The 14099-nt window shown below is 51.6% G+C and overlaps 1 protein-coding gene across 1 annotated transcript in view; it reads right to left on the bottom strand.

Moving 5' to 3' along the window:
• Positions 1–1713: 1713 nt before the first annotated feature.
• Positions 1714–14099, bottom strand: part of LOC123448676 (putative potassium transporter 8) — a 28925-nt gene continuing 16539 nt past the window's right edge. The window contains exons 9-10 of the mRNA XM_045125644.1: positions 3282–3536; positions 1714–3166 (exon numbers count right to left, since the gene is read on the bottom strand). Of these exons, the coding sequence (XP_044981579.1) occupies positions 2070–3166; positions 3282–3536 (1352 nt within the window). The 3' untranslated portion in view covers positions 1714–2069. The remainder of the gene's footprint in view (positions 3167–3281; positions 3537–14099) is intronic.

Here is a 14099-nt window from a genome sequence, read left to right as displayed (position 1 = left end):
ATATAGTTGCACGAATTTTTTTGTATAGGGTTATACGTGCGTGCAAGGCCCTGTTTGATAGCAAATTGTTTTCTTAGTATTTTACAAATACTACATTTTTTGAGATTAACATAGTTTTATTTGCAACAAATTTTTGATTGCCCTAGAAACAGTGATTTTAATACTGCAATATTGGAAAATTGTGGTATTTTCGGTGTATAAAAAACAAGACTGCTTTAAAAAAAACAGAGCAGCAAGCAATCGCGTGCATGCATGGATATAATAAAAAATAATCAACTAGCTAGCTGAAAAAACACACGAGAAGTAGTCGTTCTGTTTTTAAATACTTGTTGTTATGAAAAATTTAATTAATTCTTTCGAACAACAAATATTATGGTTTAGAGGTAGTTGTATTCAATCGGCCGGCTAGCTACAAGTCATGTCCTTACAAAGGATCCTGGTACATGCCGTCCCATCGCTGCCATTGTCTGGTCTCTGTCAGGCGACGGGCCAGCTAGCTACTATCAGCGCGTGAATGTAAAGCTCTTTCTGACTAGGTATTTTTACGGTTTTAACCTTATCAGCAAAGAATAGCATAAAATAAACTCAACATGAAAGTATTTTACGATCTAACCATTTTCGCAACGCCACAGTCCGTGATGTTTCTGTACAACATAGAAGCACCGATCTAAACCGGGTTGCTGCTTCATATGGAAACGCCTAGTTAAATTGTGTTGCCTCTGCATATACAAACGCCAAGGCCCTTGGCGTTTCTGCCTATATGGAAACTGTTCTGGGCTGCTCCGGTTGAACGTTTATCAATGCTGGACTGTGTCAGCGCTGTGTTCAGTCATCATCAGCGCCAGTGCACTGTTGGAGCTTGCGTTCATGGCGTCACGGTCTCAAGCATCTTCATCTCACCAAGCTGGCTGGTGGGTGGGTCGTTCGTACAGGCACACGACGAGAGCCCGTGCCCAGGCGCATGCATGCATGCTTGAATCAATTCATGCGCCGTGCAAGGAGCCTTTAATAATCAAAATTTTCATGCTACAGTAACAACAAAAGCTCACCCACGGGTCAAATTGATCTGCTGCGCGCACTGCTTCAGCTTCGCCCACATGCCGTCGCTGCTCGTCGTCTTGCCGCTCGACAGCAACGGCGCCAGTGCCGCCTGACAGAAAAATCCAACCAGGGTGGTCAGAAGTTGGCCTGGCCGCGCAATGCGAATCGTTTGCAGGTTACTGTGTGGTGTTGGTGGTTCGACGAAGACGATGGCAGCGAGAAAGGCCCACAAGTGTGGCGTTTTGCCCTTGTGCAGCAACGTCGGCTACAGCGGCGTTTAGGCTTGGGCACCAACGCAAGTGGCGTTTGGGCTTTTCGGTCTGGGCAGCAACGCGAACTCGTTCGCCGTTTCTTAGTTGAGCAGCAACGTCGCGGATTATGACTTTTCAAAAAGGGTTAGATCATGAAATTGTTTTTAAACGGATTTATTTTATGCTCATGTTAACTAATAAGGTCAAAACAATGATTTTGTCCCTTACTAGTTGGATTTTCGTACTAGTAGTTGTTTGCCACGCAGCAGTGCATCCCAAAGTGTGAGCATAATTTAATATTGCGTGCTTGCACTGCTAACGGCCAGCCAACAAAATTTACAGCGTTGTGCGGCAACAACTAAACAGGTTCTACGTATTCTGAATACTTTAAAATACTGTATTGTGATAAAACCATGGTATCTCATACCTGCAGACAAAATTACTGCAGTTTTGATACTTTGATTTATATAATACTTTGCTATCAAACGCAGCCTTACTAGTCCAGAACAAAATAGAACATGTGCTCTGTAGTTTTGCACCTAAGTGACAGAACACCAAATGTGTATGAGCAGCAGGGGCAACAATGTGACGTTGTAAACTATACTTGTTGTAAACTATACAGCCGGATGCAAAATAATCGAGGGGGCATTACAACATCACTGACAAGTTTAGTTACCTACTAGTAATACATAGCAAGCAGGACAGGTCGATGGGCAGATTTATGACACAGGAAACTCTCACCCTATCATCATAAACACATGGCAAAACGAAGAAGTTTCATAGAACATAGACCATGCCGACCTCCAGGAGCGATGCCGGCGGCACCCGCAGCGCAACGTCCGGGCCACGGCAGTTGCGCCGCAGGAAGTTGTACCCGACCACCGTCAGCTTCTTCAGCACCGACGAACCAGGCTTGGACTGCACGTGTGAGTGCCCCAAGATGAAGGCGGTGCCGGCCTCCCTCGCCGCCGCCAGCGCCTCCAGCTCCTCCGCCACCTGCTTGTCCGCCTCCGGGCTCACCACCAGGTTATCTATGAAGAACCTCACCTGCTTGGGCGAGTTGGACTCGGCTGCGAGCTCCAAACCCGTGCCACCAGGGCTGGTGGCGGCAGGGCGCATCTCGACGGACGCGGCCGAGTGCTGGACACTGTCCTGCAAGTCGTAGCTCGCGTGATCTCGGAGCGTGTTGCTTCCGATCACGGTCAGCCCCGGCTCCCACTCCTCCAGCTGCTCGCCCTCGCTGACCTCGCTGCACCGGTACGAGGCGTTGAGCTTGATGAACATGGCCAGGCTCTCGATCAGCTCCGTCTCGAACGAGTCCACGTCCTGGTGAACATCACGGTAGCCATACCGCACAATGCACCGATACGACCGGTGGCCCGGCGGACCAACTCGGCCGACGAGGTACCGCTCGGCAGGGAACACATACGGCACCGGGACTGACTTGACGCACACGAAGACCAAGACCTTATGGAACGCCGGGAGGTTGGTGACGAAGCGGGAGAAGTTGGCGGGGACGCCCGACGTAAGGTCGGTGTAGACGAGACCAATACCCGGCACACGGACCATGCCGAGCTTGTCACCCAGGGCGAGAAGCCACTCCAGGGTCACCTTGTTCTGCAGGTCAAACTCGTACTTCTTGATGGTCGTGATGTGCCACACAAGCATGACGGCCATGAGAATGAGGGCCAGGAGTATCGGGAGCCATGCACCCTCCAGAAACTTGATGAGTGACGCCGAGAAGTAGAGCGCCTCGACGGAACCGAAGAAGAGGAGGAAGCCCAGGGCAAGCAGGGGTGGCTTGTGCCAGCACACCATGATCACAAGGGATGTCAGGAATGTGGTAACCAGCATCACAGTGATCACTGCTAGTCCTGCACAACACCACAAAATTCAGAAACCAACTATGCCATTTTTAAAGCAACATACATGCATGAATCAAGAAATACAAATCAGATTGCATTGGCAAGACTAGTTAGTTTATCTTACCGGATGCGTTTCCCATGTGCTTAGTGTCTCTAAATCCAACAGTCACAGCAATGCAGAGGATCATGAGTAGCCAGTTGATCTCAGGGATGTATATCTGGCCATGAATTTTCTCAGATGTGTGTACAACTTTTACCCTAGGGAAGCAGCTTAGGGACTGACTCTGATTGATTATTGAGAATGTTCCGCTGATGATTGCTTGGCTTCCAACAACTGAAGCCAGAATAGCCAGTACAAGAACAGGCCATCTCACCTTATCTGAAGTTTTAATTAAAAAAATATATAAGTTAATATACATCAGATGGTATATAATTTTTACTACTTCACCTTTCTTGCACAAGTAAGAAATGGATCTCAACAAAATAAGAAACTACTACGAGAGCTATCACTAATCGCTTTTGTGACATACTACTTCACCTTTCTTGCACAAGTAAGAAATGGATCTCAACAAAATAAGAAACTACTACGAGAGCTATCACTAATCGCTTTTGTGACATACATCTTCACTGAGATAGACAGGAAAGAGTACACATGCAAGTTGTAACAGTCCAGGAGCAACACATTTTATTAGGAAATGATTGTGCAGCATGAGCATCTCATAAGCATCCTTTTTCATTCATTCTAGTCCGAAAATGAGGATTAATCCCCCCTCCCCCATGTTTTCCTTAAGGGCTAAAACCCCAAAATTCTGGCAATTGTCTAAAATGCCCTTCTCAACCCTAAGACTTTGGCATGGCCATTGTTAGGAATATGGAACTTAGTATTCCCATGAGGCCATAGGCCGATATATATACATGTACAGGTTTGGACTATATGCAGAAAACCCCTTATACAACGGGATAAATACGAAGGGGTACATGGCTATATTATATATACTCTAACACCCCCCTCAAACTCATGGTGGATGAACAACACTGAGTTTGGAGAGATAGAAGCCATGTTGCGCTCTAGTCTGGGCCTTCGTCAGGAAATCCGCCAACTGTAACTCGGAAGGCACATACTGAAGAGCAATAACCTGATCCTGCACACCGGCGCGCACATAGAAAGCATCAACACCAATATGCTTGGTGAGCTCATGCTTCACAGGATCGCGCACAATGCTAATAGCACTTGTACTGTCAGATAAGAGCGGAGTCGGTGTAGTGACAGAAACACCAAAATCCTGAAGTAACCACCGTAACCAAGTCACCTCTGCTGTCAAAAGAGCCATCGCTCGCAACTGAGCCTCTGCACTCGAACGGGAAACTGCAGTCTGTTTCTTCGTCTTCCAGGCAATGAGAGAACCACCAAGAAAAACACAGTAAGCAAAAAGTGAACGGCGATCTGAAGGATCACTAGCCCACGTAGCATCCGAATAGGCCTGGAGCTGTAAAGAACTGGAGCGAAGAAAGAATAGACGGTGAGAGATCGTGCCCCGAAGATATCGGAGAACACGAAGGAGGTGACTATAGTGAACCGAGGTAGGAGCGGAGACGAACTGACTGAGAATATGAACCGGATAAGAGATATCCGGACGAGTGACAGCTAGATAGACAAGACTACCAACAAGATGACGATAACGCGTCGGGTCAGGCAGGGGTTCACCATCAGTATCACGATGGTGAACATTGAGCTCCATGGGAGTCTCAACACTGCACTCGTTAGTAAGAACATCACGAGCAAGAAGATCCTGGATATACTTTTCATGGGGTCTATTCGTGAGCTCGTGCCTCTGCCCTACCTATGCATACCCAAGAACAGAAGAAGAGCGCGGACGGTGGCGGACGGCATTGCCGGCAATGCCTGGGCCCGGGACATTCGCGGAGTTGTGGGTCTGCAAGAGATTGGCCAATACCTGAGGACATGGCAGCTCGTGGCGCACACTATACTGTCCACCGAGCCGGACAAGCTCGTTTGGAAATGGACGGCCAATGGTGTCTACTCGCGAGGTCCTGCTACCGGGCCACCTTTCACGGATCGTCGACATGCCGTTCCTGGCAGCTCATTTGGAAGGGATGGGCTCCGCCGAAGGTAAAGTTCTTCCACTGGCTTGCCAACATGGACCGATGCTGGACCGCGGAACGGCTCGCTCGTCGAGGCCTTCCCCATCACACCCGTTGCCTACTATGCGACCAAGAGCCGGAGACCATCAGGCACCTGCTGCTCACTTGCCCTTTCGCGAGGCAGGCTTGGCACGAGACCCTATCTTGGCTGCGCCTAACGGCCCCGTCGCCGGAGCACGATGCCTCACTCCAGGACTGGTGGATGAGGGCGAGAGATGCCACACCACCATCGCTTTGCAAGGCGCTGAGGTCAGCCGCGCTTCTGATGCCCTGGATGATATGGAAACACAGGAATGCGTGTGTCTTTGACCATATCACCCCATCGCTCGATGAGCTCTTGGATAGATCAAAGATGAGACTAGGTGTTGGGCGAGAGCCGGGAACAAAGGGCTTAGGGTAGTGATGGGGTTATAGTCCTAGGGTAGGGTCATAGGCCTGCCCTGTAGGTCCTACCCAAGGACTACCCCTCACAAAGGACAAGGCCCTTAGTCAGCTCCGACTGAATTAAGGAGTCTCCATCATCCAGTCGGTAACAGGTCCTCGATCATCCAGTCGGAGACTAGCATTCGGAGGATATCAAGCTAACCGACTGGATACCACTCGGTACATCGTAACCCCCCTGGAGGGAAACGGTCGTACGTTTCCAGGTGCATTTATTAGCATTTAGGGCGTACGTTACCTGTAACGTACGCATTCAATCGCCACTACTCCACCCCTGTACCGGAACCGTTGTGGAGGGCAGCGCACTCTATATAAGCCACCCTCCCCCGCTGGTAGAGGGGTTAGCAACTCATTGTATTCCATATTTCCACTCGACAACAAGCTCCCTGAGCACTGAGACGTAGGGCTATTACCTCCACCGCAGAGGGGCCTGAACTCATACAACCTCGTCGTAGCTAAGGCTCTGCCCATCCTTTTCGTACCCTACACATCTACTGTCAGGCTTATACCCACGACAGGTGGCGCCCACCGTGGGGCAGGCATCTAAGCGACTTCCGGCGAGTTTGCGACTACTTCCTTTCGTCATGTCGTCCGGTGGAGGTTCGAGCATGGGTCACCAGATCTTCTTCGGCGCTCTCTCCTTCATCATCGACGATTCGGCGTGGCTTCGGGATGCTCCTCTCGACGTCGAGGCGCTTCCCCGTCGTGGGGCTACGCACTTCCGTGCCGGCGCCCGCGGCATTCTTCTTCTCCAACAGTCGGCTCCGGTGTCGACCTGCACCGCCGTCACGCGTCGCAGCAAGCGGTCTCGCCGTCCGCGACTTCAGCGTTGGGTGCAACACGCCCAGGCGCACCAGAACACGTCTTCACAAGTGGCGGTTCTAGAGTCTGTTGTGGTTGCCCCGCAGTCCCAGCACTCGGGCTCGGTTCCGACTGAGTTTCCTTCCGAATACGCGGGTCGCGGGCCTGCAGCAGAAGTACACATGGCCAGCTCCCAAGAAGATCCCCGTCAAGCTGGCCGGAACGAGCACGAGATCGGCGAAACGTCCGGCGCGCGTCGTCCGCCTCGCCGTTCTGCCAGTCGACACACTCGGCGGAGCAACGTGGAGTTGTTCCGCACAACCCTCCTCAACTTGGCTGCAGCTGCCAAGATAGCCGATTCCCTCCAGCCGACTGATTCAGAGGCTGGTAGGGGAATCGAGCAGATCCGAGCCCTGTTGCACACGGCGCAGCAGCAGAATTCGGCAGTCTCCCAGTCGCATAACAGGATCCATAATAGTTCCGTTCATGCGAATACGCATCGGTCGGTTCACAGCCCTGGTTCCCATCAGCGGCACAGAGGAGGCAGCCGTTCCATAAATCACGAAGATCGCCGTCGTTCACGCACCCCTCCGCGGGGTGGGCCCTACGGGTCCCGACATCATGATGATCGGCGTTCAGTCGGTGACACATACGACCCAAGGCCTGACGCAAGGGGGCGTATCGCTCAGCGAAGGGTCGACAGGGGCCGAGCCCACCGCGAGGGTTATGATATGGACCGTCCGAGCGGAAGCAGGACCATCGTCTCTGGTCCCGAGTGTTTCAGTCGAGCCATCCGTTCGGCTGACATCCCGCCAAACTTCAGATTGGCGACGGAAATCAACAAGTTTACAGGAGAGTCCAAGCCAGAAACGTGGCTGGATGACTGCCGAGTGGCAGTCCAGATCGAAGGAGGGGACGACCATGTCGCCATGAAGCACCTCCCTCTGATGCTCGACGGCTCGGCTCGAGCGTGGCTGAACCAGTTGGCCCCCTCAAACATCTACAGCTGGGCAGATCTGGCCCGGGTGTTCATCAGGACCTTCGAAGGGACGGGCAAGCGCCATGCTGGCCTCGTGGAGCTCCAGCACTACGTCCAGAAGCAGAATGAGCCCCTGCGAGATTTCATTCAGCGTTGGACAACTCTCTACCACACGGTGGAGAACATCACCGAGCATCAAGCAGTCTGCGCCTTCAAGGCAGGCGTGCAGTACAGGGATCTGTACCTGAAGTTCGGCCGAACAGGCGACATCTCCATGAGCAAGATGATGGAGATAGCAACGTGCTATGCTAATGGCGAAGAAGAAGACCGAATCCGAAGCGGCAAGCACAAAACAGTCGCTGATGGAGATGGGGGCAACACTCGGAAGCAGAAGTAGAAAGCTCCGACTGCTCCGCAAGCAGAAGCTGTGGCCGTAACCAATGCCAAGTTCAAGGGCAAAGGGAAGGCTCAGTTCACCCCCAAGAAGAAGCAGTTCAATAACCCCATCCTGGACCAGCCATGTCCGGTTCATACGAAGATGGATGAAGAGGGCAACCCCATATATGCGAAGCATACCACTCGACAGTGTCGCCTCCTGATCCAGGGATTCAGCGAAGGTCAACCGAGTGAGAAGGACCATGAACAGGATGAGGAGGATAAGGAGGATCCGTTCCCCCAAGTCCATGCAACCCTGATGATTTTTGCTGACGTCGAGAGCAAGAGTCGACTGAAGCTGGTGAACAGAGAGGTTAACATGGCCACCCCTACCAACCCCAAGTTCCTCAAATGGTCTCAGACTGCGATCACCTTCGACCAGTCGGATCATCCGGCACATGTACCCACCCCAGGGAGACAGGCTCTGGTCGTCGACCCGGTGGTGGAAGGAGTCCGACTGCGCAAAGTCCTAATGGATGGCGGCAGCGGCTTGAACATCATGTATGCCGACACACTCAAGGGGATGGGCATCCCGATGTCCAAACTCAGCGAGAGCAGCATGCAGTTCCATGGAGTCGTCCCTGGACGGAAGGCCAAGTCACTCGGCCAGATCGCGTTGGACGTCGTTTTCGGCTCCGACAAGAACTTCCGCAAGGAAAAGCTGACGTTCGAAGTGGTCGATTTCCAGAGCGCTTATCACGCAATTCTGGGTCGCCCAGCGTATGCGCGTTTCATGGCCCGTCCATGTTACGTATACCTGAAGCTGAAGATGCCAGGCCCGAAGGGTGTGATCACCATCACAGGCAATCGGCAGCGAGCCGAAGAGTGCCTGCAGCAGCGATCAAGAATCGCCGATCAGCACATGGCCGTCCTCGAGCTCGACGAGTACAAGAAAACAGTCGACCCCGCCGACATGATGCGCTCAAAGAAGCCAGCTTCTGAATCCGCATTCCAGTCGGCGGGAGAAGCGAAGAAGGTCAGCATTCACCCGACGGACGACACTGCTGCCCCGACGAACATCTCCACCACCCTCGATCCTAAATAGGAAGCCGAGCTCACCCAATTCCTCCGTGAGAACTGGGACATCTTCGCATGGAAACCCTCTGACATGCCAGGTGTACCCAGGGAGTTGGCTGAGCACCGACTACATGTGGACCTCGTCGCTCGGCCCGTCCGAGAGCGCTTACGCCGGTCCGCCGCGCACAAGAGGAAGGCAATCGGGGATGAGGTGGCCAAGCTGCTGGCAGCCAACTTCATTCGCGAGGTTCACCACTCCGAGTGGCTCGCCAATGTTGTCATGGTGCCCAAGAAGGACAAGTCGCTCCGAATGTGCATCGACTTCAAGCATCTCAATAAGGTCTGCCCGAAAGACCATTTTCCGCTCCCCCGCATAGATCAAATTGTCGATTCGACTGCGGGTTGCGAGCGTCTGTCATTTCTTCATGCCTATTCGGGCTATCATCAGATCCGTCTGTATGGTCCCGATGAGTTAAAAACAGCCTTCATCACCCCATTCGGGTGCTTCTGCTACATCACTATGCCATTCGGTTTGAAGAATGCAGGAGCTACCTTTATGCGCATGATCCAAAAATGTCTCCTCGACCAGATCGGTCGGAATGTGGAGGTGTATATGGATGATATTGTAGTCAAGTCACGCAAAGGTTCCGACCTGCTGATTGACTTGGCAGAAACATTCGCCAGCCTTCGTAGGTACGATATCAAGCTCAACCCCGCCAAATGTTCATTCGGCGTTCCCAGCGGAAAGTTACTCGGTTTCTTCGTTTCCGAACGAGGGATCGATGTCAACCCCGAAAAGATCGGGACCATCGTCCGAATGGAGAGGCCGGTCAGAATACACGATGTTCAACGGCTCACAGGTTGCCTAGCGGCTTTGAGCAGGTTCATCAGTCGACTCGGCGAGAAAGCACTTCCTCTGTACCGACTCATGAAAAAATTAGATACTTTCGAGTGGACAGACGAAGCTCAAGTCGCATTCAACGACCTCAAAGTCCTACTTTCCACCCAGCCGGTTCTTACTGCTCCCCTCAGTAAAGAGCCCCTTCTTCTGTACATTGCTGCTACAAATCAAGTCACCAGTACTGTTCTTACAGTCGAACGAGAAGAAGAAGGCAAAGCATACAAAGTTCAGCGGCCAGTGTACTACGTCTCCGAAGTCCTGACTCCTTCCAAGCAGAGGTATCCCCACTATCAAAAGCTTATCTACGGGATCTACATGACTGCGAAGAAGGTGGCCCATTATTTCCAAGACCACTCGGTGTCTGTCGTTTCTGATGCTCCATTGTCGGAAATTCTCCACAACCGAGACGCGTCAGGCCGAGTGGCGAAGTGGGCGATGGAGATGTTGTACTTCGATATCAAGTTCGAGGCCAAGAAAGCGATTGTCTACGGCGATTCGGATTTGGTGGTCAATCAAGTGATGAAAGAGTGGGACGTCAGGAACCCCACCATGACCACATACTGCAATGCAGTGAGGAAGCTTGAGAAGAAGTTTGAAGGTCTAGAACTTCACCATGTTCCGAGACTGAAGAACCAAGCAGCGGATGAGTTGGCAAAACTCGGATCCACTCAGAGACCAGTCCCGAGTGACGTCTGCCTCGAGCACCTCCACCTTCCTAAGTTAAAGAAGATCCTTTTACAGAGGAACCAGTACAACCAAAGAGTTCAACAGATCCGACTGAAGTCGATGTACCTGCTGTGGTTGATCTGGTCATGGAGATTCTTGCTGTCATCCCCGATTGGACTGTGCCGATCATTGCATATATCCTGAGGCAGGAACTAACAGAAGACGAAGTCCAGGCCAGGCAGATAGTCCGCAGGTCGAAGTCATTCACTGTCATTGATGGCCAATTGTACAAGGAAAGCGTTTCAGGCGTTTTTCAACAATGCATCTCCCCAGAAGAGGGGCAGCTGATCCTGGAAGATATTCACTCGGGAACCTGCGGTCATCACGCTTCTTCGAGAGCAATCGTCGCCAAGGCATTCAGGGCTGGTTTCTTCTGGCTGCAGGCAAACGAGATGGCTAAAGATATGGTCGACCGATGTGAGGGCTGTCAGTTCTACTCCAACAAGTCCCACAAGCCGACATCTGCGTTGAAGACAATCCCTCTTGTGTGGCCGTTTGCAGTTTGGGGATTAGATACAGTCGGACCATTCAAGACAGGCCAAGGGGGATACACACATCTGTTGGTGGCAGTCGACAAGTTCACGAAATGGATCGAAGCCAAGCCCATCGAGAAACTCGACGCCTCAACAGCCGTCAAGTTTATCAGGGACATCATCTTCAGATTCGGTGTACCTCACAGCATAATCACGGACAACGGGACAAACTTTGATTCGGACAGATTCAAAGGTTTCTGTACAAGCCAAGGTATCCGAGTGGACTTTGCTTCCGTGGCACACCCGCAGTCCAATGGACAAGCAGAGCGGGCGAACGGACTTATTTTGCAAGGTTTGAAGCCCCGGCTCCTGCGAGAGATAGGACATGCCGCTGGCGCTTGGGTCACCGAGCTACCTTCAGTGCTTTGGGGTCTTCGCACAACCCCGAACAGATCTACAGGGCGATCACCGTTCTTCCTCGTCTATGGAGCAGAAGCAGTCCTTCCGAGTGACTTACTTCACAACGCTCCACGAGTCGAACTCTTCTCCGAAGCTGAAGCAGAACAAGCAAGGCAAGACGGAGTGGACCTTCTAGAGGAGGAGCGCGAGATGGCACTGACTCGCTCAACCATTTATCAACAAGATCTGCGGCGTTTTCACGCGCGACACGTCAGGAGTCGTACGTTCCAAGCAAGCGACCTGGTGCTCCGAGTGGATCAGCAAAGACCTCACAAGTTGGCTCCTGCCTGGGAAGGACCCTTCATCATCTCAAAGGTGCTGAACAATGGAGCATACAGACTCTACAACGTCGACAGGGAGATATACGAGCCGTGAGCATGGAACGGAGATCTCCTGAAGCGCTTCTACACGTGACCGTCGACTGAAGCAATGTAAAGAACAAGTATTGGTGAAATAATATAAAACAGATTGAGTTTTTTGCAGGTTCAAAGTTCTTCCGCGGTCGCAGACTCCGGTCTCAAAAAAAAAAAAACTTAGCTGCGATCCAGAATCGCCTAAGTATGAACTTTCTCCGAGTGTGCACTTAACGTCACACTCGGGGACTTAGCTGCGATCCAGAATCGCCTAAGTATGAACTTTCTCCGAGTGTGCACTTAACGTCACACTCGGGGACTTAGCTGCGATCCAGAATCGCCTAAGTATGAACTTTCTCCGAGTGTGCACTTAACGTCACACTCGGGGACTTAGCTGCGATCCAGAATCGCCTAAGTATGAACTTTCTCCGAGTGTGCACTTAACATCACACTCGGGGACTTAGCTGCGATCCAGAATCGCCTAAGTATGAACTTTTTCCGAGTGTGCACTTAACGTCACACTCGGAGACTTAGCTGCGATCCAGAATCGCCTAAGTATGAACTTTTTCCGAGTGTGCACTTAACGTCACACTCGGGGACTTAGCTGCGATCACGAATTGCCTAAGTATTAACTTTCTTCGAGTGTGCACTTAACGCCACACTCGGGGACTTAGATGCGATGCAGAATCGCATAAGCACCCACATGCCTTCGACTGTATCCTACAGGTACACTCGGGTAATCAACTGAAAACTACATGAGTTGCAGACCCTCATTGAAGCTCATGTGGATGTCAAAACAACTGACAACTACATGAGTTGCAGACCCTCATTGAGGCTCATGTGGAGGTCAAAACAACTGACATCTACATGAGTTGCAGACCCTCATTGAGGCTCATGTGGATGTCAAAACAACTGACAACTACATCAGTACCAACCCGCAATCCTACCGATCCACTCGGTGACAATACAGATCCAATCGGAAATTCCACGGACCCTCAATGAGGCTCATGCAGATGTCAAGACAACTGACATGTTCCAAATGTTTGCCTTTGGCTTCACCAAGAAACGCCAAAGAAAAACTCGAGTCAAAATTGCAACAGAAGAGCAAACGATTCGATTCAAAGTTCAACCAAAGATAGTGCCTCGGTGTGGATCAAGCTTACCCGCACCGAAACAAGAATGTGACGGCCAACAGCAGTGGCCAAAGTTTCTTACAAATCAACACTCGGCATACCGAGGATCAAGTTTTCTTACGCGTCGTCTGGAGTAGCGCCAGGACTGGAGGGCTCCACGAAGATGTCCAGGTCGATTCCGTCGGCGATGCGGGTGGCACTTTCAAGGAAGGTTTCCATGAAGTCTTCGAATCGAAGTTTCTTCGTGTTGGCCACCTTCAATGTCTTCAGCTTCTCCTTGCGCACCTCCTTGCAATGGACTCGGACCAGGGACAGAGCAACATCTGCACCACAACGAGCTGCAGATTTCTTCCACGACTGCACTCGGTTCGGAATCTCCTCCAGTCGAGCCATCAGGTTCTCCATCTCCTGCCGCGACTCATCTTCTGGCCAAAGCTCCTTGTCGATTCGGCCGACGACTTCTCTCAGTCGACCGATGAAAGGGCCAACTTTGCCCACGCGGATGTGCGCCCGGAGCAGATCCCGATTGGCGTCCTCGCCGAGTGGCACGTTATCGTGAATCGACCGCTCCACATCAGCTGCTTCGGCTTCAGTGTCAATGCAAAAATCTGCAACAGCAGGACAAGCAAACAATAAACGCCGAGTGTAACGCACATACCACAACCACTCGGAAAAAGCAGGACTTACCAGTCAGACGCGTCATCATCTGCTGAGCCCAGTCACTGACGTATTTCTCTTGCGCTCTGCACCGTTTGTTCAGCACGTCCATTTGTCCCATCAGAGCAGTCATTTGTTTCCCCATCTTCTCAACTTCCTCAGTCAGCACTTTGTTCGCTTCACGAGCCTCCTCCAACGACTTCTCTCGCTCCGCCAGAACCACCTTCATACCATCCATTGCAAGCAGTGCCGCATCCCGCTCACCAGCAAACTGAATCTTCTCCGCCCTCAGAGTCTCATATGTTGTCCCCATTTCACAAGTTTTCTGCCAGCCAGCACCAAGAGACAATCAGATAATTCAGCAATAAAAGTCTAAGTTCTTCAGACCCCTGCCGACGCAAGCA

The sequence above is a fragment of the Hordeum vulgare genome, chromosome 4H, assembly GCF_904849725.1.
Source record: "Hordeum vulgare subsp. vulgare chromosome 4H, MorexV3_pseudomolecules_assembly, whole genome shotgun sequence".
Lineage (NCBI taxonomy): Eukaryota > Viridiplantae > Streptophyta > Magnoliopsida > Poales > Poaceae > Hordeum > Hordeum vulgare.
This window is presented reverse-complemented; position numbering and strand designations above follow the sequence as displayed.